Source organism: Salmo trutta, chromosome 25 (assembly GCF_901001165.1).
Source record: "Salmo trutta chromosome 25, fSalTru1.1, whole genome shotgun sequence".
In the NCBI taxonomy this organism is placed as follows: Eukaryota; Metazoa; Chordata; class Actinopteri; order Salmoniformes; family Salmonidae; genus Salmo; species Salmo trutta.
In genome coordinates, this window is record NC_042981.1 from 40,230,415 (window position 1) to 40,257,771 (window position 27,357).

The following is a 27,357-nucleotide window of genomic DNA, read 5'->3' on the forward strand; positions in this document are numbered from 1 at the left end:
GATTAAGATAAATGCTTTTCAGGCCTAGTTAAAAAATAAAAAAAAATAAAGTTCATTTCAGAATGGTTTAAATTATAGCCCCATAATAATTCCATCCTTCCTCAGATACCTCACATTGAATAAGTGCACATTCTTACTCCAGACAGTAGATGGCGGTGAGACACCTCTGCCCTAGTTATTATCTCAAAATCAGTATGCCACAGAAAAAGAAAAAACATAAACAACTTTTACTGCGCAAGACCAGTTTACTGGACTGCTAAACAGATTATGGCACTAGGCTCTCAATCGCGTGAAAATAGAATGCAGTTGAAACACAATATTGGACCCTGCATAGACACAATTCAAGACAAGCTGTTCATTCTAAGCCAAGACATATGGAGGTGTCCAGAGCTTGCACATGGGGAGAAACAGTCGCACGACAGGCTCGTTCGTTTTCTCTCTGATGATAATTTATGGGTAGTTGAAAGTCACTACAAACTGCCTACCGCAGTTAGGGCGACATGGGGCCCATTTGGTGGCAAAGACGGCGACAGAGCTTTGAATGTGGGATTCCTATGCGAGTACGACGCGTTGCCAGGTATTGGCCATGCATGTGGACACAACCTTATTGCAGAAGTCGGTGTGGCTGCTGCACTAGGGCTGACTGGTGCATTAGGATTAGTAAGAGAACCAACGGACTGTCTGACTCCTCTCCGTGTAAAGGTACATTTTTTCCAGCACCGAGTGCATATATTGTGGCCTTAAAGGTGTGTCCATTTGTCCACTTACTATATTATTGCGCATGGATAAAATGTCACCATCTGCCATTTGAATAAATGATCGATTGACCTACTGATTGATTAAATTGCCTCAGTAAACACAGCCATGTGTCATTGCCATAGGTGACAGTTCTTGGGACCCCAGCAGAAGAGGATGGAGGAGGGAAGGTTGACCTCATCCTGGCTGGGGCATTTGAAGACATGGATGTTGTCTTCATGGCTCACCCCGCTCAGCAGGATGTTGCCTTCCTACCCTGTGTATCCATTACAGAGTGAGATTCTGTTTCTGTCGTCTGTATCCAATTCCAGTTGACAACATTGTAACTTACAAACATTTAAACTCAGTTATTTGGCTAAGGTGTATGCTTCCATTTTGGTTCAATCTTGGTTCATCTATTCTCAGTGTGACAGTGAAGTACCATGGGAAGGCGTCTCATGCTGCAGCGTACCCCTGGGAGGGGGTCAATGCCCTGGATGCAGCAGTGCTGGCGTACAACAGCCTGTCAGTTCTGAGGCAGCAGTTAAAGCCAGACTGGAGACTCCATGGTAAATAATGAATGAGAGAGGCTCCTACTGTCATGTACCTGCATGCAGGGGTGCAACTTCCACTGGGGACGGGAGGTATACAGTCTGAAGTTTACATACACTTAGGTTGGAGTCATTAAAACTCGTTTTTTCAACCACTCCACACATTTCTTGTTAACAAACTATAGTTTGGGCGAGTCGGTTAAGACATCTACTTTGTGCGTGACACAAGTAATTTTTCCAACAATTGTTTACAGACGGATTATTTCACTTATAATTCACTGTATCACAATTCCAGTGGGTCAGAAGTTTACATACACTAAGTTTACTGTGCCTTTAACAGCTTGGAAAATTCCATAGCATGATGTCATGGCTTTAGAAGCTTCTAATTTACATCATTTGAGTCAATTGGAGGTGTACCTGTGGATGTATTTCAAGGCCTACCTTCAAACTCAGTGCCTCTTTGCTTGACATCATGGGAAAATCAAAAGAAATCAGCCAAGACCTAAAAAAAACATTGTAGACCTCCACAAGTCTGGTTCATCCCTGGTAGCAATTTAAAAACACCTGAAGGTACCACGTCCATCTGTACAAACAATAGTACGCAAGTACAAACACCATGGGATCACGCAGCCGTCATACCGCTCAGGAAGGAGACGCGTTCTGTCTCCTAGAGATGAACGTACTTAGGTGCGAAAAGTGCAAATCAATCCCAGAACAACAGCAAAGGACCTTGTGAAGATGCTGGAGGAAACAGGTACAAAAGTATCTATATCCACAGTAAAACGAGTACTATATCGACATAACCTGAAAGGCTGCTCAGCAAGGAAGAAGCCACTGCTCCAAAACCGCCATAAAAAATCCAGACTACGGTTTGCAACTGCACATGGGGACAAAGATTGTACTTTGTGGAGAAATGTCCTCTGGTCTGATGAAACAAAAATAGAACTGTTTGGCCATAATCACCATTGTTATGTTTGGAGGAAAAAGGGGGAGGCTTGCAAGCCGAAGAACACCATCCTAACCCGGGAAGCATGGGGGTGGCAGCATCATGTTGTGGGGGTGCTTTGCTGCTGGAGGGACTGGTGTGCTTCATAAAATAGATGGCATCATGAGGAAAGGAAAATTATGTGGATATATTGAAGCAACATCTCAAGACATCAGTCAGGAAGTTAAAGCTTGGTCTCAAATGGATCTTCCAAATGGACAATGACCCCAAGCATACTTCCAAAGTTGTGGCAAAATGGCTTAAGGACAACAAAGTCAAGGTATTGGAGTGGCCATCAAAAAGCCCTGACCTCAATCCTATAGAAAATGTGTGGGCAGAACTGAAAAAGTGTGCGCGAGCAAGGAGGGCCTACAAACCTGACTCAGTTACACCAGCTCTGTCAGGAGGAATGGGCCAAAATTCACCCAACTTATTGTGGGAAGCTTGTGGAAGGCTACCTGAAACGTTTGACCCAAGTTAAACAATTTAATGGCAATGCTACTAAATACTAATTGGGTGTATGTAAACTTCTGACCCACTGGGAATGTGATGAAAGAAATAAAAGCTGAAATAAATCATTCTGTCTACTATTATTCTGACATTTCACATTCTTAAAGTAAAGTGGTGAGCCTAACTGACCTAAGACAGGGAATTTTAACTAAGATTAAATGTCAGGAATTGTGATACACCTTGCCAAATAACTGAGTTTAAATGTATGTAAACTTCTGACTATATATATATATATATATTTATTATGTCCCCCCCACACTTCTAAAACCAAAGTTGCGCCCCTGCCTGAATGTGTGGGCATAACCATTGAAAGTCATGTTTTGATTTTATGTGCTTTAAAAAAATATTTTGATATTCACCTGTTGCGCCTGTGCAGTTATGTATCAAGTCTTTGTGTACACCATTGATGGCTTCATATTGTAACAGCTGTTGAACAAACCACCATACCTGGCTGATCCACAGTCTCTGTGTACACCTCTTCCTTATCAGACATAAAGGTTCAATTGGTTTCTTCTTTGTCTTCTTCCACAGGCATCATCAAACATGGTGGAGTGAAGCCTAACATCATCCCAGCCTACACCGAGCTGGAGTACTACTTGCGCACTCCACTGGTCACGGACCTGTCTGACCTCAAAGCCAAGGCAGAGGCCTGCTTCAGGTCAGCTGCCATGGCAACTGGTTGCCAAGTAAGCATGCTCAAAATAGCATTTTTTTTTGATGACCTCGTGATTAACAGGAAGTATTGAAGCATAAAGAAAAGTTTCTAATGAGACACTACTGTCCCTTGTTTACCATCAAGGTTGAGGGAAAATATGTTGGTGGGTAAATCGTGTAAGTTTATTGCTCGTAGGTGGAGATAACTTATCCAAACCACACATATTCCAACATCCTTCCCAACGCCACCCTTGCACAGCTCTACAAAGAGAATGGTCGAGCCTTGGGGATTGAGTTTGTGGAAGTGCAGAACAATTTCTCAGGTAGAAAAAATGAAATAATAATCATTGTAGGGAGAGTAATATTACTGGAGATGAGCACTTGTCTTCATAGTCTTGTCTATGTCTTGGCAGGTTCCACTGACTTTGGCAACGTGTCATTTGTCGTCCCCGGGATACACCCTTTCTTTTACATTGGCACCGATGCGCTGAACCATACTGAGGAGTATACTGCAGCTGCAGGTAGGATCCAGTAATAAAAAGAGATGGGTACTGCTCAACTTGATTTCAGCCTATTTTAAGCTCTACAAAATAAACTGAATACAGAAAATGGATACAAAATGGACCCTGGTACAGACTGTTTTTCTGACCATTATGACATTATTCACATCAGTGGAGGCTGTTGAGGGGAGGACGGCTTATGAGCCATCCTCCCCTCAGCAGCCTCCACTGATTCACATGTCTATTCCTTTGAACGGTCCAGGTGCAGAAAAGGCCCAGTTTTACACACTCCGGACGGCCAAGGCCCTGGCCATGACAGCTGTGGATGTGCTGTGCTGCCCTGAGCTGTTTCACAAGATGAGGGAGGAATTCTCTGAGGCCAAACTAAAGCAGGAGCAAGGACCGAAAGACAAGGACACTACTGGCTCCACACATTCATGAAAAAAACATTGATGACCTCGTGATTAACAGGAAGTATTGAAGCATAAAGCAAAGTTTCTAATGAGACACTACAGCATTGCAATTACTGTAATATGTCAATTTCCATGTCTTTACTTTGCAGTAGGCTAGTTCAAAACGTGTTCCATTTCAGATGCAATGACTTCCTCTTTCTCAGAAAACATCACATTTATTAAATATGTTTAACAATGATCACAACATAGCTTTACATAGGTGTGTTGAGTGATTATGCTCATATTGATTATACAAATAAGGGGTATTTGGAGACACGATCTCTCCTAGTAAGACAATAATATATCCATCCTGTAGCTATATATGAGGTTATCAACGAGGTTATTTATTCAAACACATTCAAGTGCGGGTCCCGTGTGGCTCAGTTGGTAGAGCATGGTGTTTGCAACGCCAAGGTTGTGGGTTCGATTCCCACGGGGGACCAGTACGGAGAAAAACATTTATGAAATCTATGCACTCACTACTGTAAGTCGCTCTGGATAAGAGCGTCTGCTAAATGACTAAAATGTAAATGTAAGTGGAAAAATACTAAAACCTGAAACAACTAATACAGTGAATTTCCCACAATAATATACACGAAGACACAATTTCAAAAGTATCAAAATAGTTGAAAACATTCTAAGGTGATTTGTACATTTGGCTTCGAATAACCTAACCTGTTTGTTTCTTATGTATTAGTGTCACTTGTAGTTGTGCTATTGATGTGAAAATTATCACAAAGTGAAATGGTTGCTTATTACCAACAAACTCGTGTTTAAAATCAGAAGCAACGATACATAACATCCAAATAGTGTGTTCATATTTTAGAACTGCAAATACGAAAATAAAAATGAAAAATATCACCTGAAATTCAGGCTTTAGTGTTGAACGGGCTAGCACTCTCCGAGGCGTCATAGTCATGCTAAGTCACTAATATATACACGTCATCTCAAGGCCCTTCAGATCTGAAACCTATCAATGTTGTTTTTCAGTTGCTTAGTTGTACATTGGCCACAGTCAATATGACGCAATCCCAAAAAGTTAGAATTTAGAATTAATCGTGACCGTAATAAAAAAAACGTCTCAATGTCAAATATATAATCAACAAGGGGCTATACGTTCTATGGAAAATAATTCAAAACATTGTATTTCAAAATTTGACATTCCCAAAACATTGCAATCAAAAATTTGTTTTTCAACCCCGATGCACCAGTTATCAATATTAATTAGTCTGATGTTTGAGAAACCATATTGTAACTGAACATTTTCAGTGGATGTTTAAATAAAAATACTGCACCCAATTTTGTAATGCTTGACCCGGTGGCTCAGTGGAAATGACGATAAACCCTTAACTGTTTTCTTGAATACACATGGAAAGAGTACATATTTAAATAAGTCCATTTAAGAGGCTCGGTCAAGAAGGTAATGTTCCTTTTCCTTTTATGAGCCATATCTCAATCTCTTTCTGCGTCTTGAAAAACAGACAAAAACATGTTCTCTCTGTGGCCACTATCCCTGTTATTGGAGTCACAGTGGAGTCCTGGGTCATATTCATTAGGGCACACTCTAAAAATCGACAAGTTCAGGTAGTCCCACTCCCTCACTGTTTGAGCCAGTTCTCTGCCCATTTGGTGCTTAATGAATATGACCATGTTGTGCTCTAACTGCAGCATGTGAGTGACAGGGTAGAAGGGTCCTTCCCCATTTGTGGCACAGGCCAGGCGTTAGGAGTAGATGGACCAGTAGATGATGTTGAACAGGGCGTAGGAACCAGGGAATAGGACCCGTGAGTACTTGTCTATGGCGTGGGTGTCTATCCAAATGTTCACATAGCCTGGCCTCTTTACCTGGCCCGTGAGCTGGGGATCCCCCAGAACCACCTGGGCCAACATCCTCTCCTGCCTGCCGCCGTTCTCTGGCATCCCATAGTTCCCTGCTGTGCCATAGTTCACTGTGCTGTTGACGTCCATGGTGGTGTAGCCGGAGATCTGGGGGTCGCACGTCATGTCGTCCGGGTTGCCAATGCCACAGGTACAGGGCAACTGCAAGTATGCGGAATTAAAAGGTGAATTAACGGACAAGACTTGAACTACAAAACTGAAGTATTTGAAGTGGCTTTAAAGACACTAATATGTCTAATATGCAACTTATTTTGCATAGGGCTTCTAAACAAGGTTGTTTGTGGCAAGAAAAGTTTTCGGGGACTCTGTGTTGAAATACTTCCTCCTGAGGCTACTTATGCAGTTTAAGCTCCGTATGCCACAACATTTGGCATATGGAGAGATATGAGCAATGTTGTGCACCAGATGTTGTCCTAAAAATAAATGAATGCAGAAAAACATTTCATGTTAATGAAATTAAACAAAATGTACCCTTTCTCTTAGCTTCCTCTCTTTCCGTTCCTGCACGGTCGAGAGGTAGTTGACCGCTGCATACTCTATGACCGAGAGGAAGACAAACACGAAACTGACCCACAGGTAGATGTCTACCGCTTTGATGTAGGACACTCTGGGCATGGAGGCGTTGACTCCAGTGATGATGGTGGACATGGTGAGCACCGTGGTGATACCTGGACAGAGTCAAAACAGAGGGTTCAGCAACCTAGGTGATTTGACACCGATCTCCATTGAAATAGCTTTTTAGTCTGTCCCTTTACAGTTCATTTTAAGCCTCATTGGGACCACAATTGAGACCAAACATCACAATCAAACACATGAGCATCAAGACTGTACTACATCTCAAATAGAAAACTGAAATATCCATTAAACCTAGAGCTAGAAACGTTCTTGTCCTTCTGGCAAGGGCCTTTCCTACCCAAAGGGACCCTAGCGGGGACAGCCCTGCGGTCAATCCAGAAGGAGACCCAGGACAGCATGACCATGAGGGTGGCAGGGAAGTAGGTCTGGAGCAGGAAGAAGAAGACGTGGCGTCGTAGAGTGAAGTGGATGTACAGACGGTTGTACCAGCCTGGGAAGGAAAGAGAACACAGCTGATATTCTACGCAGATCCTGCCCCTTTCACTTGTTTACATTCCCACAGTGCAGAGGTCTGCAACTCACGACCCGCTGGCTAAATGCGGCCCGCAAGGCAATTTAATGTGGCCCATGGTTGTCTTAGTAAATATGTGACTTCAGGGTTACCTGTACTGCTATAAAAGGCCAGCTTTGTAGTGGTGTGGAACTTCTGGATGAGGAACTGGGATAAAGATATCCTCTCGTCCGTGTTCAGTGACTCGTTGCCTTTCTTCCAGTACAGCATGAGGTCATCGTCCGTGTACGCGTCTGATGAGAGAACGTTAAAAAAACCCAATGAATACCTCACATGATTGTGATAAAACTGGATCAAATGTCATCAGAGATGTGTAGATAAATGGTGAAGTTGAGAGATGCACTCACAGCTCTCTATCTCCAACGAGCAGGTCTGTGTGTCCAGAGGGAAGCGACTCAGGTCCATGTTGCACATGGCCGTGACTGTGATTCTGTGAGAACAAAAGTGACATCATAGCCTGACTTATGTCAATTTAACGTCTAGTTTTGATTTACATTTGGTTGAGTTTTCAACTAACGTGAATTCAATCAAAAACATCTCACCATGTCATTGGGTGAAAAAAATACGACAAATGCCCCTACGTTGATTACTATTTGCAAAGCCAATCAGTTTTCCACATTGATTCAACGTCATGACATTGATTTTTTGGGATGAAATGATGTGGAAACAGTGTTGAGTCAACCAGTTTTTTCCCAGTGGGATGTCACTGAAGGACTTATGTATAACATGGGTTACATGAGGTCTCTATTTGGCTGGGGAAGGGAAAGTGTTTAGAATCCATTTCAGTGTTGTCCATCTGTCTCATAAAATGGAAAATTATGTCACGCACTGTATATCTTTCAATGGACATAATTTATTCAATGGACAAAATATGTGTTAAGATAACTCATTCAAGTGTTCCAGGTTGTCCAATTCAACAACCCAGGAAGGTTGCTCGCACATGATTTAACCTTTTCCCATATGGTAACATTACATGCTTACTAAGTAGCATGTTCAATAGCTTTGTTTAGCAGTCCAACAAATCGGCCTTCTTCATATACCTTGATAAATCAGTTTGAACATGAGCTCAGCGCTAAATCCAATACTCATCAAACGACGGTCGTGTTCAGCTAGCATGAAAACGTTCGGAAACGGGGTACTATTGGAACCTGTCCAATAAGAAACGTTTGTTTTCATGTTCCGTTGCAAAACTTTTTCTATGGTGTGCCCTAATGGACACGGCCCAGTTCTCATCATTCTAATACAGGAGAGCTGAGCAGCTACCTTAGACTGTAGAGCACATTTCCGTCAGGGTGCACCCTCAGCATGACATTGTCTGTGGTGGTGTCATGGATGAAGGACCTTTTGGAGTGCACGAAGAACATGTCAGGAACCCAGATCTTCTTGGCCAGCCTGCTGTCGAAGGTCATGCTCTGGTTATTGGTGCTGGGGAAGGATAGGCGCTCGTCCTTCCAGTAGTGCCTCAGGTACAGGGTCATGGTGAAGTCCTGAAACAACACAACAGGGGCTTGTTATGGCGGTGGTGATGCCCTCTGTTGGGGGACAATCACACCTATCGATGAAGCTGCTTTTTGGATTGAATGTAGGTACAGCATGTGTTGGAGGATTCCACATAGAGATATCTGATTTGAGTGAGCTTAACTTTTTGTGCTTATGTAATATTCATGAAAGGCTTCTCTGGTTGAAACATTTTCTACATAGTGGAATACTTTTGCAATAGTATGGGGCAAAGATTTAGCTTGGTCAAGCAGACTGACTGCTGTGCTCACGTTTCCTTTCGCTTCAAGTGAAACAGAATGTGAGCTATCGCGCAATGAGGCTTGTTTACACCATGCTAGGAAAGATTACTCTTCACTGTGTAATAAAGAGACTCAAATCCCACTCACCATATCCACTTCAGAGATTGTGTCCAGACTTTCAACCTGAACATCTACCCCAACTGGAATAGGGGGTCCTGTAATTAAATACAATTATATTAATAGAAAGTTCAGTGAGAGAGTAGATTTTCAGATTGAATTTGCTATATTTGTCCTCTTTTCAAAAAGCTATCAAAGAAATGTAATTAGAAGGGCACTACAGTTTTTCCTTAATTCATTCATGCATTGCTGTAATGGATACTCATTGATTCTACCACAGAGAACATCATGTGTCAGGTACACCACCCCGTTCACGAAAATGGTTCACTCCAACAGACAGTGAGTCACATGGTCGTGGCTTGCTATATAAAACAGGCATCGAGGCATTCAGTTACTGTTCGATTGAACGTTAGAATGGGCAAAATGAGTGACCTAAGCGACTTTGAGCGCAGGTTCCAGTATCTCAGAAACGGCCGGCCTCCTGAGCTTTTCAAGCATGACAGTGCCTAGAGTTTACCGAGAATGGTGTGACAAACAAAACACATCCAGTCAGTGGCAGTCTTGTAGGCGAAAACATCTCGTTGATGAGAGGTCGAAGGAGAATGGCAAGAATCGTGCAAGCTAACAGGCGGTCCACAAGCAGGCAAATAATGGCGCAGTACAACAGTGGTGTGCAGAACAGCATCTTGGAACGCACAACTCGTCGACCCTTGTCACGGATGGGCTATTGCAGCAGATGACCACACCGGGTTCCATTGCTATCAGCTAAAAACAAGATGAAGCCGCTTTAGTGGGCACACGATGACCAACACTGGACAATTGAGGAGTGGAAAAACATTGCCTGGTCCGACGTCATGCTGATGACAGAGTCAGGACTTGGAGTAAGCAGCATGAGTTAATTCCCCCTTCCTGCCTGGTGTCAACAATACAGGCTGGTGGTGTAATGGTGTGGGGAATGTTTTCCTGGCACACGTCCCTTGATACCAATTGAACAATGTTTCCATGCCCTGAAGAATTCAGGCTGTTCTGGAGGGAAAGGGGGGTCTGATTCGAAACTAGATGGGTATACCTAATAAAATGGCCACTCAGTGTATTGTGACTAGGCTGTGTGGAGTATATAATAGTTTTATTCAAATACAGTGTAGGCCTATTAATAGGCTGGATTTGCTTGTGCCATGACTGGCTATTTTTGACCTATTTTAGCCTTTACTCGCCATCATCCGCCATTGTACAGGAATACAATTAGGTCACAATGGATCAAGTTGTTGCAGCGTCAAGCTATTGAGATCTTTTATTTTTCTTCTTCCAGACAGATTTGGAGAGCTGGTGTGGCAAAAGCAGACATTTTTATTTATTTATTTAAATTGTTAAACTTTTACCCCTTTTTCATGGTAACCAATCTTGTCTCATTGCTGCAACTCCCGTATGGACTCAGGAGAGGCAAAGGTCGAGAGCCGTGCATCCTCCGAAACACAACCCAACTAAGCCGCACTGCTTCTTGACACAATGGCCACTTAACCCAGAAGCACCAATGTGTCGGAGGAAACACCGTGCACCTGGCGACTGTGTCAGTGTGCACTGCACGCCACAGGAGTCGCTAGTGTGCGATGGGACAAGGACATCCCTGCCGGCCAAGCCCTCCCCTAATCCAGACGACCCTGGGCCAATTGTGCGCCGCCCCATGGGTCTCCCGGTCGCGGCCGGCTGTGACAGAGCCTGGACTTGAACCCAGAATCTCTAGTAGCACAGCTAGCACTGCGATGCAGTGCCTTAGACCACTGCGCCACTCAGGAGGCCCAATAGTAGATATTTTAAAGGAGGATCATTCATAGTGTGATGTTTTTATCACTCAGATTACTCTTTACAGTCTGTTATTGTTTATTTTTATATATTCCTAAAACAAAATATATTTGGCCATTGTTCTGGTCAAAAATGTGACATTCATTTTCAGCAACCCACATGTTGCTTGATCCATGGGCTTGTGTGAAACACATTTTGTCATTTGTCCTAGATCATTGATGTATCTCTGACCTGAGATGGTCGTCCTCAAGGTATTATGGATTCCAAACATGTAAATAACTCAAAAAGAACATGTTACTTTAACATGAGAACCCATTAAGCCTCTCACTAATACAATAGATCCCACATGCAGGGCCTTTAATCCCACAACAGCAAATCCCTATACGTTGACCATGAAACCACAAACACTCTGTCAACATCCCTGTTAATAGAAAGAGTACTAGCATGCCAATGTACAGCTTGTCATGTTGCTGGTGTCATAAGGGCTTTTGGAGGCCTGAGCTGATAAGACCATTGGATAGATTGGACGACCCCGTTTAAAGGGAAGAAATTATGTTCTAAGCAACAATAAAAAACAACAAAAAAGCAACAACAACAACAACTAAAAGGAGCGAATAAACTATTTGTACATTGCCCTCAAAGTAATTTGTGCATCACTGCTGATGCACATTACGTACATTGATGAAGTGCTCCTTCAAAATTTATGTGGAGCATGTTTTTCACATAGGGTTGAAGTCGGAAGTTTACATACACTCAGGTTGGAGTCATTAAAACTAGTTTTTCAACCACTTCACAAATGTCTTGTTAACAAACTATAGTTTTGGCAAGTCGGTTAGGACATCTACTTTGTGCGTGAAACAAGGAATTTTTCCAACAATTGTTTACAGACAGATTATTTCACTTATAATTCACTGTATCACAATTCCAGTGGGTCAGAAGTTTACATACACTAAGTTGACTGTGCCTTTAACAGCTTGGAAAATACCAAAAAATGATGTCATGGCTTTAGAAGGTTCTGATAGGCTAATTAACATCATTTGAGTCAATTGGAGGTATACCTGTGGATGTATTTCAAGGCCTACCTTCAAACTCAGTGCCTCTTTGCTTGACATCATGGGAAAATCAAAGAAATAAGGCAAGACCTCAGAAAAAAATGTGTAGCCCTCCACAAGTCTGGTTCATCATTGGGAGCAATTTCAAATGCCTGAAGGTACCACGTTCATCTGTACAAACAATAGTACGCAAGTATAAACACCATGGGACCACGCAGTCGTCATACCGCTCAGGAAGGAGACGCGTTCTGTCTCCTAGAGATGAACGTACTTAGGTGCGAAAAGTGCAAATCAATCCCAGAACAACAGCAAAGGATCTTGTGAAGATGCTGGAGGAAACAGCTACAAAAGTATCTATATCCACAGCAAAACAAGTCCTATATCAACACAACCTGAAAGGCTGCTCAGCAAGGAAGAAGCCACTGCTCCAAAACCAACATTAAAAAGCCAGACTACGGTTTGCAACTGCACATGGGGACAAAGATTGTACTTTTTGGAGAAATGTCCTCTGGTCTGATGAAATAAAAATAGAACTGTTTGGCCATAATGAACTGTTTGGCCATATGTTTGGAGGAAAAAGGGGGAGGCTTGCAAGCCTGAAGAACACCATCCCAACCGTGAAACACGGGGGTGGCAGCATCATGTTGTGGAGGTTCTTTGCTGCAGGAGGGACTGGTGCACTTCACAAAATAGATGGCATCATGAAGCAGGAAAATTATGTGGATATATTGAAGCAACATCTCAAGACATCAGTCAGGAAGTTAAAGCTTGGTAGCAAATGGGTCTTCCTGTCACGTCCTGACCAGCAGGTGGAGTAGGTGTATAAGTGTTGGTCAGGGCGTGGCAGAAGAAGAAGAAGTTGGGTTTTCTTTGTTCTGTCTAGGTTGGGTGTTTCTATGTAGAGGTAATTGGGGTGGACTTCCAATTGAAGGCAGCTGTGTGGTGTTGCCTTTGATTGGAAGTCCTATATTAGTTGGGTGTGTTTGTCTGTGTGTTTGTGGGGAATTGTGTTGGTTTGCACTGCGTTTTTTAGCCTGCAGACTGTTGCTGCTGTTGTCACCGTTATTGTTTCTTTCAAGTGGATGCTCTACTCCTTTTTTTGGTAAATAAAAACCATGAGTATTCACACTTCTGCTGCGCCTTGGTCCATTCATGAAGACAACTGTGACAGAATTCCCCACCTTCACAGGACCAAGCAGCGGAAGAAGGCTGGCAAGGACTGGGAGACCGAGAGGCACCCCCAATAATTTTTTAGGGGGGGGCACAAGGGCTGTGTGACGGAGCTGCCCGCCAGTCAACAGTCGTCGGAGCTGCCCGCCAGTCAACAGTCGTCGGAGCTGCCCGCCAGTCAACAGTCGTCGGAGCTGCCCGCCAGTCAACAGTCGTCAGAGCTGCCCGCCAGTCAACAGTCGTCGGAGCTGCCCGCCAGTCAACAGTCGTCGGAGCTGCCCGCCAGTCAACAGTCGCTGGAGTGGCCAGACTGCGCTGAACTGCCGGAGTGGCCAGACTGCGCTGAACTGCCGGAGTGGCCAGACTGCCCTGAACTGCCGGAGTGGCCAGACTGCCCTGAACTGCCGGAGTGGCCAGACTGCCCTGAACTGCCGGAGTGGCCAGACTGCCCTGAACTGCCGGAGTGGCCAGACTGCCCTGAACTGCCGGAGTGGCCAGACTGCCCTGAACTGCCGGAGTGGCCAGACTGCCCTGAACTGCCGGAGTGGCCAGACTGCCCTGAACTGCCGGAGTGGCCAGACTGCCCTGAACTGCCGGAGTGGCCAGACTGCCCTGAACTGCCGGAGTGGCCAGACTGCCCTGAACTGCCGGAGTGGCCAGACTGCCCTGAACTGCCCCGAGCTGCCAGACTGCCCAGACTGTCCCGAGCTGCCAGACTGCCCAGACTGTCCCGAGCTGCCAGACTGCCCAGACTGTCCCGAGCTGCCAGACTGCCCAGACTGTCCCGAGCTGCCAGACTGCCCAGACTGTCCCGAGCTGCCAGACTGCCCAGACTGTCTGCCAGACTGCCCAGACTGTCTGCCAGACTGCCCAGACTGTCTGCCAGACTGCCAGACTGCCCACACTGTCCCGAGCTGCCAGACTGCCCACACTGTCCCGAGCTGCCAGACTGGCCAGACTGTCCCGAGCTGCCAGACTGTCCAGACTGTCCCGAGCTGCCAGACTGGCCAGACTGCCCGGAACGGCCAGAACCGGAGCCACCTCCTGATATAGGTGGGTTGGGGAGGGGGGGTGTAGCACAGTGCCGTCGTTGACGGCAGCCACCCTCCCTTCCCTCCCTTTAGTAGAGGGGAATTTTGGTTTTGTTGTTTTGGGTGTTTTGTGTTTTTTCTTTTGAAGGTGCATTCGGGGTCTGCACCTTTAGGGGGGGGTAATGTCACGTCCTGACCAGCAGGTGGAGTAGGTGTATAAGTGTTGGTCAGGGCGTGGCAGAAGAAGAAGAAGTTGGGTTTTCTTTGTTCTGTCTAGGTTGGGTGTTTCTATGTAGAGGTAATTGGGGTGGACTTCCAATTGAAGGCAGCTGTGTGGTGTTGCCTTTGATTGGAAGTCCTATATTAGTTGGGTGTGTTTGTCTGTGTGTTTGTGGGGAATTGTGTTGGTTTGCACTGCGTTTTTTAGCCTGCAGACTGTTGCTGCTGTTGTCACCGTTATTGTTTCTTTCAAGTGGATGCTCTACTCCTTTTTTTGGTAAATAAAAACCATGAGTATTCACACTTCTGCTGCGCCTTGGTCCATTCATGAAGACAACTGTGACACTTCCAAATGGACAATGACCCCAAGCATACTTCCAAAGTTGTGGCAAAATGGCTTAAGGACAACAAAGTCAAGGTATTGGAGTGGCCATCACAAAGCCCTGACCTCAATCCTATAGAAGATTTGTGGGCAGAACTGAAAAAGTGTGTGCGAGCAAGGAGGCCCACAAACATGACTCAGTTACACCAGCTCTGTCAGGAAGATTGGGCCAAAATTCACCCAACTTATTGTGGGAAGCTTGTGGAAGACTACCCGAAACGTTTGACCAGAGTTAAACAATTTAAAGGTAATGCTACTAAATACTAATTGAGTGTATGTAAACATCTGACCCACTGGGAATGTGATGAAAGAAATAAAAACTGAAATAAATCATTCTGTCTACTATTATTCTGACATTTCACATTATTAAAATAAAGTGGTGATCCTAACTGGCCTAAGACAGGGAATTTTTACTAGGATTAAATGTCAGGAATTGTGAAACTGAGTTTAAATGTAATTGGCTAAGGTGTATGTAAACTTCCGACTTCAACTGTGCTAAACCTGATGATTTTCACTAGGTAGAAATATACAAATTACATGACTCCTGTAAAGTCTTACCTCCAAATGCTGGTCTCATGGTAAAATCATGGTCATCTATTCTTAGGAGCTGCTCAGATTTTGTCATGGGAGATTTTGTCATGTCTGAACTTCGCTTTAGAATTGGTCTGTAGATAGGAAAATTGGTTATTTTATAGGTTTAGGCTATGAGATTATCTCTTTTTTCAATGGGCAAAGACATGTTTTACACTGTCAAGTAGGGTATCAAATTACAATATCAGCTTTACTGTATTTACAATCTCAATAGTATTGATAACACCTTTCATGTTATGCTATGAGTTTGCAACCCACTTTTTCAGATCAGTGTTTTGTACAATGACAATGAACTCTAACCTTTCAGACTTGCTATGAGTTCCTCCATCCATTCTTGACGTTTGTCTCCTGGATCTGTTGATGGAAAAATCACAAGATGTTTGTTGTTTTTAGGAAAGAAATAGTGGCATTCACCTGGGCATAATGAAAATAACACAAAATGATTGCATACAACTTCTGGTCAAAATGTCAAGATTAATTCTAGTATAGGTGGTAGAAACAGAAGAAGTGACAAAGGACCATAGAAGTGTAGTAACCTTGTAATGACCTATAATCTTGCTGAAGACCATTGTATGACAGTATTGTGAGGCTGAAATACAAAGGAAGTTTGGTGCAGCAACAACAACAAATAAATAATTCAAAGCAAAAAACTACAAAGGCTTAAACTACAGTGAGCTACGAACGTATTGAGACAGTGACACATTTTGTGTTGTTTTGAGTCTGTACTCCAGCACTTTGGATTTGAAATGATACACTGACTATGAGGTTAAAGTGCAGACTGTCAGTTTTAATTTGAGGGCATTGTCATCCATATCGGGTGAACTGTTTAGAAGTTGTACATACAGTAGTAACCCCCATTTTAGGGGATCAAAAGTATTGGGACAAAAGTTTATTATTTGGTTTCATATTCCTAGCACGCAATGATTACATCGACCTTGTGACTCTACAAATTATGGTAGCATCCATATTAATCTCGAAGTGTTTAGAAACGTATTCTATTCTTATTTACAATAAAAGTGACTCCAAAATAACACAATACTTTATTTGCCATTCATTTCTATTGGACAAAAAATATTCTGAAACACAACCAAAACAAACAGAAAATGCATCCAACATTTTTTTGTAGCGTCACAAGATTGATGCAGTCATTGCGTGCTAGGAATATGGGACCAAATACTAAGCTTTTGACTACTTTAATACACCTATAAGTGAATTTGTCCCAATACTTTTGGTCCCTTAAAATGGGGGGACTGCAGTAAGTGCAAAAAGGGCTGTAATTTCTAAACGGTTTACCTGATATTGATGAAAATACCCTCAAATTAAAGCTGACAGTATGCACTTTAACCTCGTAGTCGTTGTATCCTTCCAAATCCAACATGCTGGAGTACAGAGCCAAAACAAACAAAAAATGTCACTGTCCCAATACTTTTCTAGCTCACTTTATATCATGTTTTCTTATACAGCTAAACAAACAACAATGTCTCTTTTACTCTCAACTTGGCTCAAGGAGATAGATCGGGCTGATTCATTGCCATGTTTATCCCAAAAGACATGAAGGGCATGAAGGCATTCAGAGAAACACTCTATTTCAAGAGAACACACTCATCTCTTGACAACACTCAAAGAGATCCTACATCTGAATGAATTGTCTCTTTGATTGCATTATCCCAGTCAGGGCATAAACATTTGAAACAGAATACAAAAATAGATTTCCCCCTAAAACCCTAAACTGGATTAATGGGTAGCCTAGAGGCATGAGTGCATGTGGTGACATGTCCCACAGGCGTGCATGGAGAGAGAACAGCCGACAGCGATATTATCTACCGTGACAATCAGAGAGAGAGAGCTATTGGGTGCTAACTGCTGTGGGCTGATGGGTAATGGATGCTATTCCTCTCTGTACGCCCCAGCAGCTAATCCGCTTGGCAGAATCCCCTCCACGAACCGGAGACTAGAACAGTCTGTCAGTGTGTGTGTATGCATGTGTGTGTGTGTACGACTGAATGTGTTTGTCTGTGAGTCTGTCTGTCTGTCTGTCTGTCTGTCTGTCTGTCTGTCTGTCTGTCTGTCTGTCTGTCTGTCTGTCTGTCTGTCTGTCTGCAGAACACTGCCTTTGGGCTTCCTATAGTTCTGCTGCTGCTATACAGCTGCCTGCCTTTTCTGGACAGACGGAGTCAACAACATGATCATTAATCGACTCCTGTTAAGTGCACATAAGAAGTGCAGACTCAGTTAAAAGTGCATCGCAGTTCACAGATCCCAATTGAAAATTGCTCTGTCCAGAAATAGGTTTGCTCAAGTTTTGTGATTGGATCCACGGCAAGCCAACAAGCCATTGCATTTCTCAGAATCGGATTGTACTATTGACTATTGTTGTTATTTGGTGCCATTCAAGAGGACAGAGAATGTTTTTCATGACCTTTGGAGAAACATCTTCGGGGTGAGAAGTCAGGGTTAGTTAGTATACCTTCAGTGTCTGTTAAACTTAGCTAAGCTGGTCTGAATGTGTTTTTGTTGTACTCTGTTCACTTGTTTTTATAGAGAGAAAATAACACATGTTCAAGTCTAAGCCATATATGTACAGTTTATAGGTCTGGTTCAAGTTATGTGTCACTAACATTTGGTATCACCCACACCAATATAGGCTACTATGTTTCAATTGCAAAAAATGTGTGGCATCTATGACCATACAATTGATCATTTCCAGTCTACATGAGAGAGAAATTGGTGATCTACAACAATATTTGAAGAGTCATTTCCAAACGCTATTTATCAACTGGGTGGTTCAAGCCATGAATGCTGATTGGCTGACAGCTGTGGTATGTAAGTATACCACAGGTGTGATAAAACATTAATTTTACTGATCTAATTACATTGGTAACCAGTTTATAATAGCAATAAGGCACCTCGAGGGTTTGTCTTTAGCCATGTTATATTGGCCATATACCACACCCCCTCGGGCTTTATTGCCTAAATTATCTGTACATATTCAGAAATGTTGGTAAATTAGATTTTATTGTTTAAATAAATGATGAAAGCGATTGGTGCGTTTTTTTCACAATCTTATAGCATGGGGTTGTTTAATGACAGACATGTATTTGTTTAATATGTATCACTTGATGGTTTCATTTCAAGAAGACAAATAATCATTTTTCTTTTGCAAAATCCCTTGCAAAATTATTCATACCCCTTGGATTTCTTCACATTTTATTATGTTACAAAGTGGGATAAACATGTATTTGTAATTTTTTTGTCAACAATGTACTCAAAATACTTTAATATCAAAGTGGAAGATAAAAAAAAGATGAATAGAAATGTGATTAATAAAATATAGTAAATGCATAAGTTTTCAGCCGCTTTGTTCAGGCAAGCCTAAATTAGTTCAGGAATAAAATTTGCCTTAACAAATCACATAATAAGTTACATGTAATCACTCTGTATGAAATAATGGGGGTTGACATTATTTTCTTATGACTAACCCTTCCTTGGTCCCCCATACAGTACATACAGAATCTGTAAGGTCCCTCAGTCAAGTATTGAATTTTAAGCACCGATTCAACTTCAAATCCAGTGAGCTTTTCGAAAGCCTCATAAAGAAGGGTAGTGATTGGTAGATGGGTAACAATAACAAATCAGGCATTAAATGTATCTTTAACAAGCATGGTCAAGTTAATAATTATGTATTAAACCACCCAGACACATCAAAGATACTGTTGTCCTTCTGAACTGAGCTGCTGGACAGTAATTAAACTGCTCAGGGATGTTACCATGAGGCCATTGGTCATTTTAAAACAGTTTCATAGTTGAATGACTGTGATGGGAGAAAAGTGAGAATGGCTCAACAACATACAGTAGTAGTGATTCCACAATAATGACTTATATAACAGAGTGAAAAGAAGAATACAAATATAGAGAATAAAAATATTCCAAAACATACGTAACAAGGCACTAAAGTAATACTGCAACAACAAAAAACACGGCAAAGAAATACACTGTTTTACGTTTGAGGCAAATCCAACAGAAAACATCACTGAGTAACTGCCTCCTTCATTTCAAGCATGGTGGTGGCTGCATCATGATATGGGTATGCTTGACATCGGAAAATACTGGGGAGTTTTTCAGGATAAAAAGAAACGGGATGGAGATAAGCACAGGGAAAATCCGAGAGGAAAACCTGCTTCAGTCTACTTTAGACCAGACACTGGGAGAGGAATTCACCTTTCAGCAGGACAATAACCTACAACACAAGGTCAAATCTACACTGGAGTTGCTTACCAAGAAGACAATGAGTGTTCCTGAGTGGCCAAGTTATAGTTTTGACTTAAATATGCTTGAAAATGTATGGCAAGACTTGAAAATTGCTGTCTAGCCATGATCCCCAACATCTTGACAGAGCAGGCCTTGACGAATTACGAAAACAATGATGGGCTAATATTGCACAATCCAGGTGTGCAAGGCTCTTAGAGACATACCCAAGAAGACTCACAGCTGTAATCGCTGCCAAAGGTGTTTCTAATATGTAACATGTTTAATCCACCATAAAAGACAGAACAAATATTACAACAAATATTATGGTTAAACTCAAATATACTAGTTGATTAAAAAAAAATTGGAGGGGGACTCAGGGAGCTGAATACTTATGCAGCGACTATATTTTAGTTACTTAATTTCTCTTCATCTTTAATTATTATATTTTTTTAACCTTCCACTTTGACATTACAAAGTATTTTGTGTAGATTGTTGACAAAAAAAATGACAGTTACATTCATTTGAATACCAAATTGAATGAAAAATCTGAGAACAGTGATATTTTTACACACATGAAGGTACCCATAAGCAATCATTTCTGATGAAAAAAACAAATGTGAAGAATTGGTGGATATAGCATTTTGGAAATAAACTCTTCATTTGTATAACTTTGAAATAAAGAACTTGACATTTTCCCTGAAACATATAATTGTGATTCAATATTGTAACACAATGTTTTTTTCCTTTAAATTTAAAACATGGTTGTCCTGTAAAAGTATGCATTGCCTAATGCCTATTGATAGACTATATCTCTTGTGAGAAGTCAAACTCTATAACAGGGATCATCAAGTAGTTCAGCTGCGGGATGATTTTTTCTTGAACGGATGGTGCTGGAACATAATTACATATCATATGTAGACAGCAAATTGACCGCAAGAAGCCCAAAGAGATATAACAAAAAATTATCATTTAAAACTTTGCTTACATTTATTTGTATACAATCACATATATCTCTCTAATATGCGTGGGATTACATTGGAACAGATTTCCAAAATTAAAATCACTTGGAGTTGATTTACTGGTGTTTGAACAGTTTTTTTATGTACAACAATTAAAACATGTAAATACAAAAACTTGGGGTGCCAAATAAAATCACCCGCGGGCCGCCAGTCGGGGAACCCTGCTCTATAATAAACCACTGATATATATTTATAAACCATCTGTAAGATTGGTCTAATGGTGAAAAGATTTCTAGTTGCTGTTTTCAGATCAGACCTAAAAATAGCTCAAAGGGCCATGATCACATGAGAGTGATACTGCCTAAAGGAGACATGGTTTGTGGGATTATGATATGAAAGGGCCTTTGGAATACATTAAGTGGGTATAAATCACTCAAAGCTGATAAAGGCACCCTGCACTTTGGATAGGAAAAATCCTCATCATCTTTACCAGAGATTAACGGGTGCACTGTTCTGTACTTGTCATTGTAATGTAGGATTCAGCTATCGCGTTTAAGGAATATTTCATATTTTGCATGCTGTGGTATTTGTTATGGTATTTGCGGCTAGCAATTAATCCATCAGTCCCGCATAATTAGTTATGTTTGTTGTTAAGTGTATGCATTTCATACAAAGTATTCGTTGAGCCTAGCCTGGTCCTAGATCTGTTAGTGCTGTCTTGCCACCAGCTATGGTTGTTGACATGCCAAAAATAGGTGACTAAACATCACAATACAGCACAAACAGATCTATGACTAGGCTAGGTTGAGCTAGGGCTCCATAAACATGTATCATAAGCTGATGAGAATTACATACATTATATCTGCCAATAGTGCCACATCCAGCACACCATGGAGCAACAGCCAAAACATCCACCAATAGAACATAAATAGATACCGGAATATAGGTGCCCTCTCTTAATCCCCTTTCTGAATAAATTTGAATTCACCTGGTGGGGTGAGGAAACAGGTGAGGAAAACAGAACAGGTGACACATTATTATCACCAAGTGGACCTCACCCAGTCACTCGGCACCAATCAAATATGTGTCAGTTGGTAGAGCATGGCGCATGCAATGCAAGGATCGTGGGTTCGATTCCTGGGACCACCCATAAGTAAAAATGTTTGCACGCTTGACTATACATGGTTTTGGATGAAAGCGTCTGCTAAATGGCTTATTATTAATACTATTACATGAAATCACTTAAAAAAATACAGATTCACATTTTAACCCACGCCCAGATCTAAAATGTGAATCAAATTATACATTTCATGCCATTTTAAAATGTATTTTATGTATAGATGCCAGGATGTAAGGTGCATTTACCTGCTTTGTTTGTAGGTCTCTAGCTTTTGGCCTCTTTGATGAGCTGATCTCCCAGCAACCCCCATGAGGCAGACGCAGAACAGCACAAACACAGTATCCACTTGCATGGTGCACATACCACCGCGGACCCCTCAAATTCCAGTCAAATTCCACACCCCACTAGGGATAAAACCTCTCTGCGTGGGTCCTGGGACATTGTCTTCAGCAGAACAGCTTCGGGCCGGGTAAGAAGCAGCAGCTCTGGCCTGACCAACAAAACATCCCACGGTGCTTAATCTCCACAGTGGAGAAAAGCAATTTTGACTAAACCTATAAATCCTTGAGCGTCAGATTGCACAGATTAGATCCCTCCAGTGGCGGATGTGGCTCACTCGCTCTGCTGCTCTACTCTACTCTGCTCTGTACCGCCCAGACCAATTCTCATAATGATGCGGCGTGCTCGTTTGGGAGGTCAATGGCGGGAGATATTATAGCTACAGGATCTGGATCGCACAGTCAGACACAGAGTCCTTGATGTGGAAGGCTGTTAAATCCCTCAGCTGCGTGTTTATAAGTGCTATTCAAAGTGTCTCCCGAGGCTATTTTGCTAAGACGTCTTCGAAAGGCTGCAAGAGTATGCTGCTAAAATATGGCTTCAGCCTGAGTTTTGCTAACATAGTTATGTGGGATTAGCCTACATACACTCTCTAAAGAGATTGGTGTCTATTGGATGAGCCTAACCTATTTAAACAAATAGTTCATTAATATAGAAATGAATCATATTCATCAATGAAGAGTATACCAGTATAGGCTGTCATTCATTATTTTAGGAAGTCAGCTCTGTTTGTGAGTAGTTATTTTGAAAATCCACATAAACTCAGCAAAAAAAGAAACGTCCTCTCACTGTCAACTGCGTTTATTTTCAGCAAACTTAACATGTGTATATTATCGTGTGACCATAACAAGATTCAACAACTGAGACATAAACTGAACAAGTTCCACAGACATGTGACTAACAGAAATGGAATAATGTCTCCCTGAACAAAGGGGGGGGTCAAAATCAAAAGTAACAGTCAGTATCTGGTGTGACCACCAGCTGCATTAAGTACTGCAGTGCATCTCCTCCTCATGGACTGCACCAGATTTGCCAGTTCTTGCTGTGAGACGTTACCCCACTCTTCCACCAAGACCCCTGCAAGTTCCTGGACATTTCTGGGGGGGAATGGCCCTAGCTCTCACCCTCCGATCCAACAGGTCCCAGACATGCTCAATGGGATTGAGATCCGGGCTCTTCGCTGGCCATGGCAGAACACTGACATTCCTGTCTTGCACAAAATCACGCACAGAACGAGCATTATGGCTGGTGGCATTGTCATGCTGGAGGGTCATGTCAGGATGAGCCTGCAGGAAGGGTACCACATGAGGGAGGAGGATGTCTTCCCTGTAACGCACAGCATTGAGATTGCCTGCAATGACAACAAGCTCAGTCCGATGATGCTGTGACACACCGCCCCATACTATGACGGACCCTCCACCTCCAAATCGATCCCGCTACAGAGTACAGGCCTCGGTGTAACGCTCATTCCTTCAACGATAAACGCGAATCTGACCATCACCCCTGGTGAGACAAAACCGCGACTCGTCAGTGAAGAGCACTTTTGCCAGTCCTGTCTGGTCCAGCGACGGTGGGTTTGTGCCTGTAGGCAACGTTGTTGCCGGTGATGTCTGGTGAGGACCTGCCTTACAACAGGCCTACAAGCCCTCAGTCCAGCCTCTCTCAGCCTATTGCGGACAGTCTGAGCACTGATGGAGGGACTGTGTGTCCCTGGTATAACTCGGGCAGTTGTTGTTGTCATCCTGTACCTGTCCCGCAGGTATGATGTTCAGATGTACCAATCCTATGCAGGTGTTGTTACATGTGGTCTGCCACTGCGAGGATGATCAGCTGTCCGTCCTGTCTCCCTGTAGTGCTGTCTTAGGCGTCTTACAGTGCGGACATTACAATTTATTGCCCTGGCCACATCTGCAGTCCTTATGCCTCCTTGCAGCATGCCTAGGGCACGTTCACACAGATGAGCAGGGACCCTGGGCATCTTTCTTTTGGTGTTTTCAGAGTCATACGAGAGAGGGCGAACAATGGTTTCTCCTCAGGGAAGTGTGTTTAGCCCGGTGTCGTTCACCCTGATGATAGATAACATATTTAAGGAGGTGGGACAGGGAGTGGTTGTGGCCTTGTATGCCAATGATGGGGCTGTATGGAAGAGAGGTGGGAATGTGAAATATGTGATCAGGAAGATGCAGGAAGCTGTGGGAGTTGTGTAAGATTGGTCTCTTACATGGGGGTTTATGGTGTATTCTAGGAGGAAGGTTTAAGATGTTAGGATGCAAATATATGGTCAGGATATAAGTTGGGTGTCTGAGTTTAAGTATTTAGGTATGTGGTTTGATGAGGGGCTTACGTGGAAGAGACATGTTGAGCATATTGAAATGAAGTGTAGGAAGGTGCTGAACCTCATGAGGGCAGTGGCAGGATGTGATTGGGAGTCAAATAGACATACACTGTTATATATGTACCAGGCATTGATCAAGTCATATTAGAATTATGGATGCTTTGTATATGGATCGGGAGACAAAACGGTACTACAGCGCCTGGATAGGATACAGTCAAGGGCCCTGAGATTGTGTGTGGGTGCCTTCAGGAAGACACCTGTTGAGGCATTGCAGGTGGATAGTGGGGAACTGCCACTGAGGATAAGGCGGGACAAACTTGCATTAGTGTACTGGGCGAGATTGAAAGGGAGTTCAGAAGGACATCCTGCGGTCACGGCAACTGGGGAATGCTGGGAGCGAGGAGTGGGTAAGCAGAGGGCGTACTGTATGGGTAGACTATCGGGCAAAAGGTGGTAGAATATGGACTGGGGAAGAGAGAGATAGGGCAGGCAATTGCATTGGGGAACATTCCTCCGTGGCTGTTTCCGAAACCAGGTGTAGATGTGGACATGATTGAGGGTAGGAGTGAATGGGGTGAGGATGTACAGTGAGGGAAAAAAGTATTTGATCCCCTGCTGATTTTGTACGTTTGCCCACTGACAAAGAAATGATCCGTCTATAATTTTAATGGTAGGTTTATTTGAGATTAGGAGCACTCCCTGGGCTGATTCCTCACCGTTCTCATGATCATTGCAACTCCACAAGGTGAGATCTTGCAAGGAGCCCCAGGCCGAGTGAGATTGACAGTTCTTTTGTGTTTCTTCTATTTGCGAATAATCGCACCAACTGTTGTCAACTTCTCACCAAGCTGCTTGGCGATGGTCTTGTAGCCCATTCCAGCCTTGTGTCGGTCTACAATCTTGTCCCTGACATCCTTAGAGAGCTCTTTGGTCTTGGCCATGGTGGAGAGTTTGGAATCTGATTGATTGCTTCTGTGGACAGGTGTCTTTTATACAGGTAACAAGCGGAGATTAGGAGCACTCCCTTTAAGAGTGTGCTCCTAATCTCAGCTCGTTACCTGTATAAAAGACACCCGGGAGCCAGAAATCTTTCTGATTGAGAGGGGTCAAATACTTATTTCCCTCGTTAAAATGCAAATCAATTTATAACATTTTTGACATGCGTTTTTCTGGATTTTTTTGTTGTTATTCTGTCTCTCACTGTTCAAATAAACCTACCATTAAAATTATAGACTGATCATTTCTTTGTCAGTGGGCAAACGTACAAAATCAGCAGGGGATCAAATACTTTTTTCCCTCACTGTATGTGTGGAGAGATACATAGATATATAGGATATATACAGATGGTTCAGAGGATCCAGTCAGTGGTACAGTAGAGTGGGGGCAGGGGTGTATATCCCAGATTTCAATGTTAGAATATGTAAGCGGTTAACTGATTATGTGTCAGTATATGCGGGCAAGTTGATGGCCATGATTATAGGTTTGAGACGGGTGGAGGAGGTGAAATCACCGAGAGGGGTGATCTGTTCTGATTCTGATGCAGTGTTGAGTAGTGTGAGGACGGGCAGGTCGGACAGGATGGCGCTGTTAACGGGATTGGAGAGGATGGGAGTGGTGGTAAGCTTTTGCTGGGTTCCCGCCCATGTGGGTGTGGAGGATAATGAGAAAGACAATGTTGCGGCTAAGAGTGCTGTGAGGAGAGAGGGAGTAGATATTCAGGTTCCGCTGGGCCGCAGGGAAGTCAAGTCCTTGATCCGTTGATATGGGAATTCTGTTCCCAATGTTCATAAACTGAACTTCAATTAAACTACTCAGTCTGCACCCCAGAGTTTGTAAGATTCTGGTTAAATGACACAGACGGAGGCCCAGCTTACAATAGTCAACAATGTTTATTCACGAGGGTTCTGAAATTTATACAATGCACATAACCTTTTATATTATACATTTCGTCATACAAATATCATACCCCTTACAAATGCCCCTCCTCTTCTTTAACACTGTCAATGCTTATTTACAAGTCTTCTCCAACACATACATTGCTTATCATATCCTGCCCCATGTTACATAATCTACTGCAAGCCCAATGGTTTCTCCCCTCCCTGGGTGGGGAGACCTCTTTCCTGTTATTAGTTTCACAGTGGTCACAAGTTGTCTGTCCCAAGATGTCTGTTAACAGTTCCTCTTTTCCTTGAATATCTCACTTACATTGCTAAGTAGTAAAGTCTTAGCTTGTCCTATGCACACACATTTAGAGAATTAGTTTTATAATCACTCAGTTATACGTTTTTAGGGTGGAATCATTTAGTCAAAACCTTAGACATATAAATTCCATTATCATCCGGGCAAAAGGGCTCAATCTTTGGCAGAGGGAGTAGGATGCTAGAAGTAAGGGGAGGCAATTTTATCCTCTGCACCGGTCAGTAAAGGAAGAGATGGGGAATATGGGATGTAGGTGAGAGGAAGTTGTGTGGAGTAGACTACGGTTTGGGCACACAGGTTTGAATGCCACGTTATGGATGATAGGGAGACATGAAACAAGTCTACGATTATTAGTGTTTAGTGGAGGAAACGGTGCAAGTGTGTTGATATTTTGTGAACTGTATGACATAGATAGGGTGAGATTGGGTGAAAGGGTTAGAGAGGCTGGACGGTTTGGGTGGTGTAGTGGGGGGAGGGAAGTGGTGTCTAGGGCTCTATTTCACTTTCTTAGAGGAACAGGAATAATGAAGAGAATTGAATGTAGGTCGGCCGTGACTGGCCTCACACTCCATTACAGTAGGTGGCGATGTATGCACCTTAAACGTTGGATGTGATCTGCCAAC

The 27,357-nt window shown here is 42.9% G+C and overlaps 2 protein-coding genes across 3 annotated transcripts; one reads left to right on the top strand and one right to left on the bottom strand.

Moving 5' to 3' along the window:
- The first annotated feature begins 208 nt into the window (after positions 1-208).
- LOC115162560 (peptidase M20 domain-containing protein 2) lies at positions 209-5,683 on the top strand. Its single transcript, XM_029713988.1, has 7 exons — positions 209-702; positions 882-1,030; positions 1,162-1,304; positions 3,313-3,467; positions 3,632-3,758; positions 3,849-3,956; positions 4,198-5,683. The coding sequence occupies exons 1-7, from the start codon at positions 268-270 to the stop codon at positions 4,374-4,376; spliced, it is 1,296 nt and encodes a 431-aa protein (XP_029569848.1). The 5' UTR covers positions 209-267; the 3' UTR covers positions 4,377-5,683.
- On the bottom strand, positions 4,544-22,420 carry LOC115162559 (gamma-aminobutyric acid receptor subunit rho-1-like). 2 transcript variants are annotated; one of them, XM_029713986.1, is made up of 10 exons: positions 22,107-22,420; positions 15,835-15,888; positions 15,502-15,608; positions 9,320-9,387; positions 8,697-8,920; positions 7,781-7,863; positions 7,526-7,666; positions 7,200-7,352; positions 6,758-6,954; positions 4,544-6,427 (listed from the first exon to the last, which is right to left on the bottom strand). In XM_029713986.1, the coding sequence occupies exons 1-10, from the start codon at positions 22,220-22,222 to the stop codon at positions 6,110-6,112; spliced, it is 1,461 nt and encodes a 486-aa protein (XP_029569846.1). In that variant the 5' UTR covers positions 22,223-22,420; the 3' UTR covers positions 4,544-6,109. The 2 variants fall into 2 exon arrangements, with proteins under 2 accessions (XP_029569846.1, XP_029569847.1); XM_029713987.1 differs by lacking the exon at positions 22,107-22,420 and adding an exon at positions 16,071-16,201 and having other exon boundaries at positions 6,110-6,427.
- Between the last annotated feature and the right edge of the window lie 4,937 nt (positions 22,421-27,357).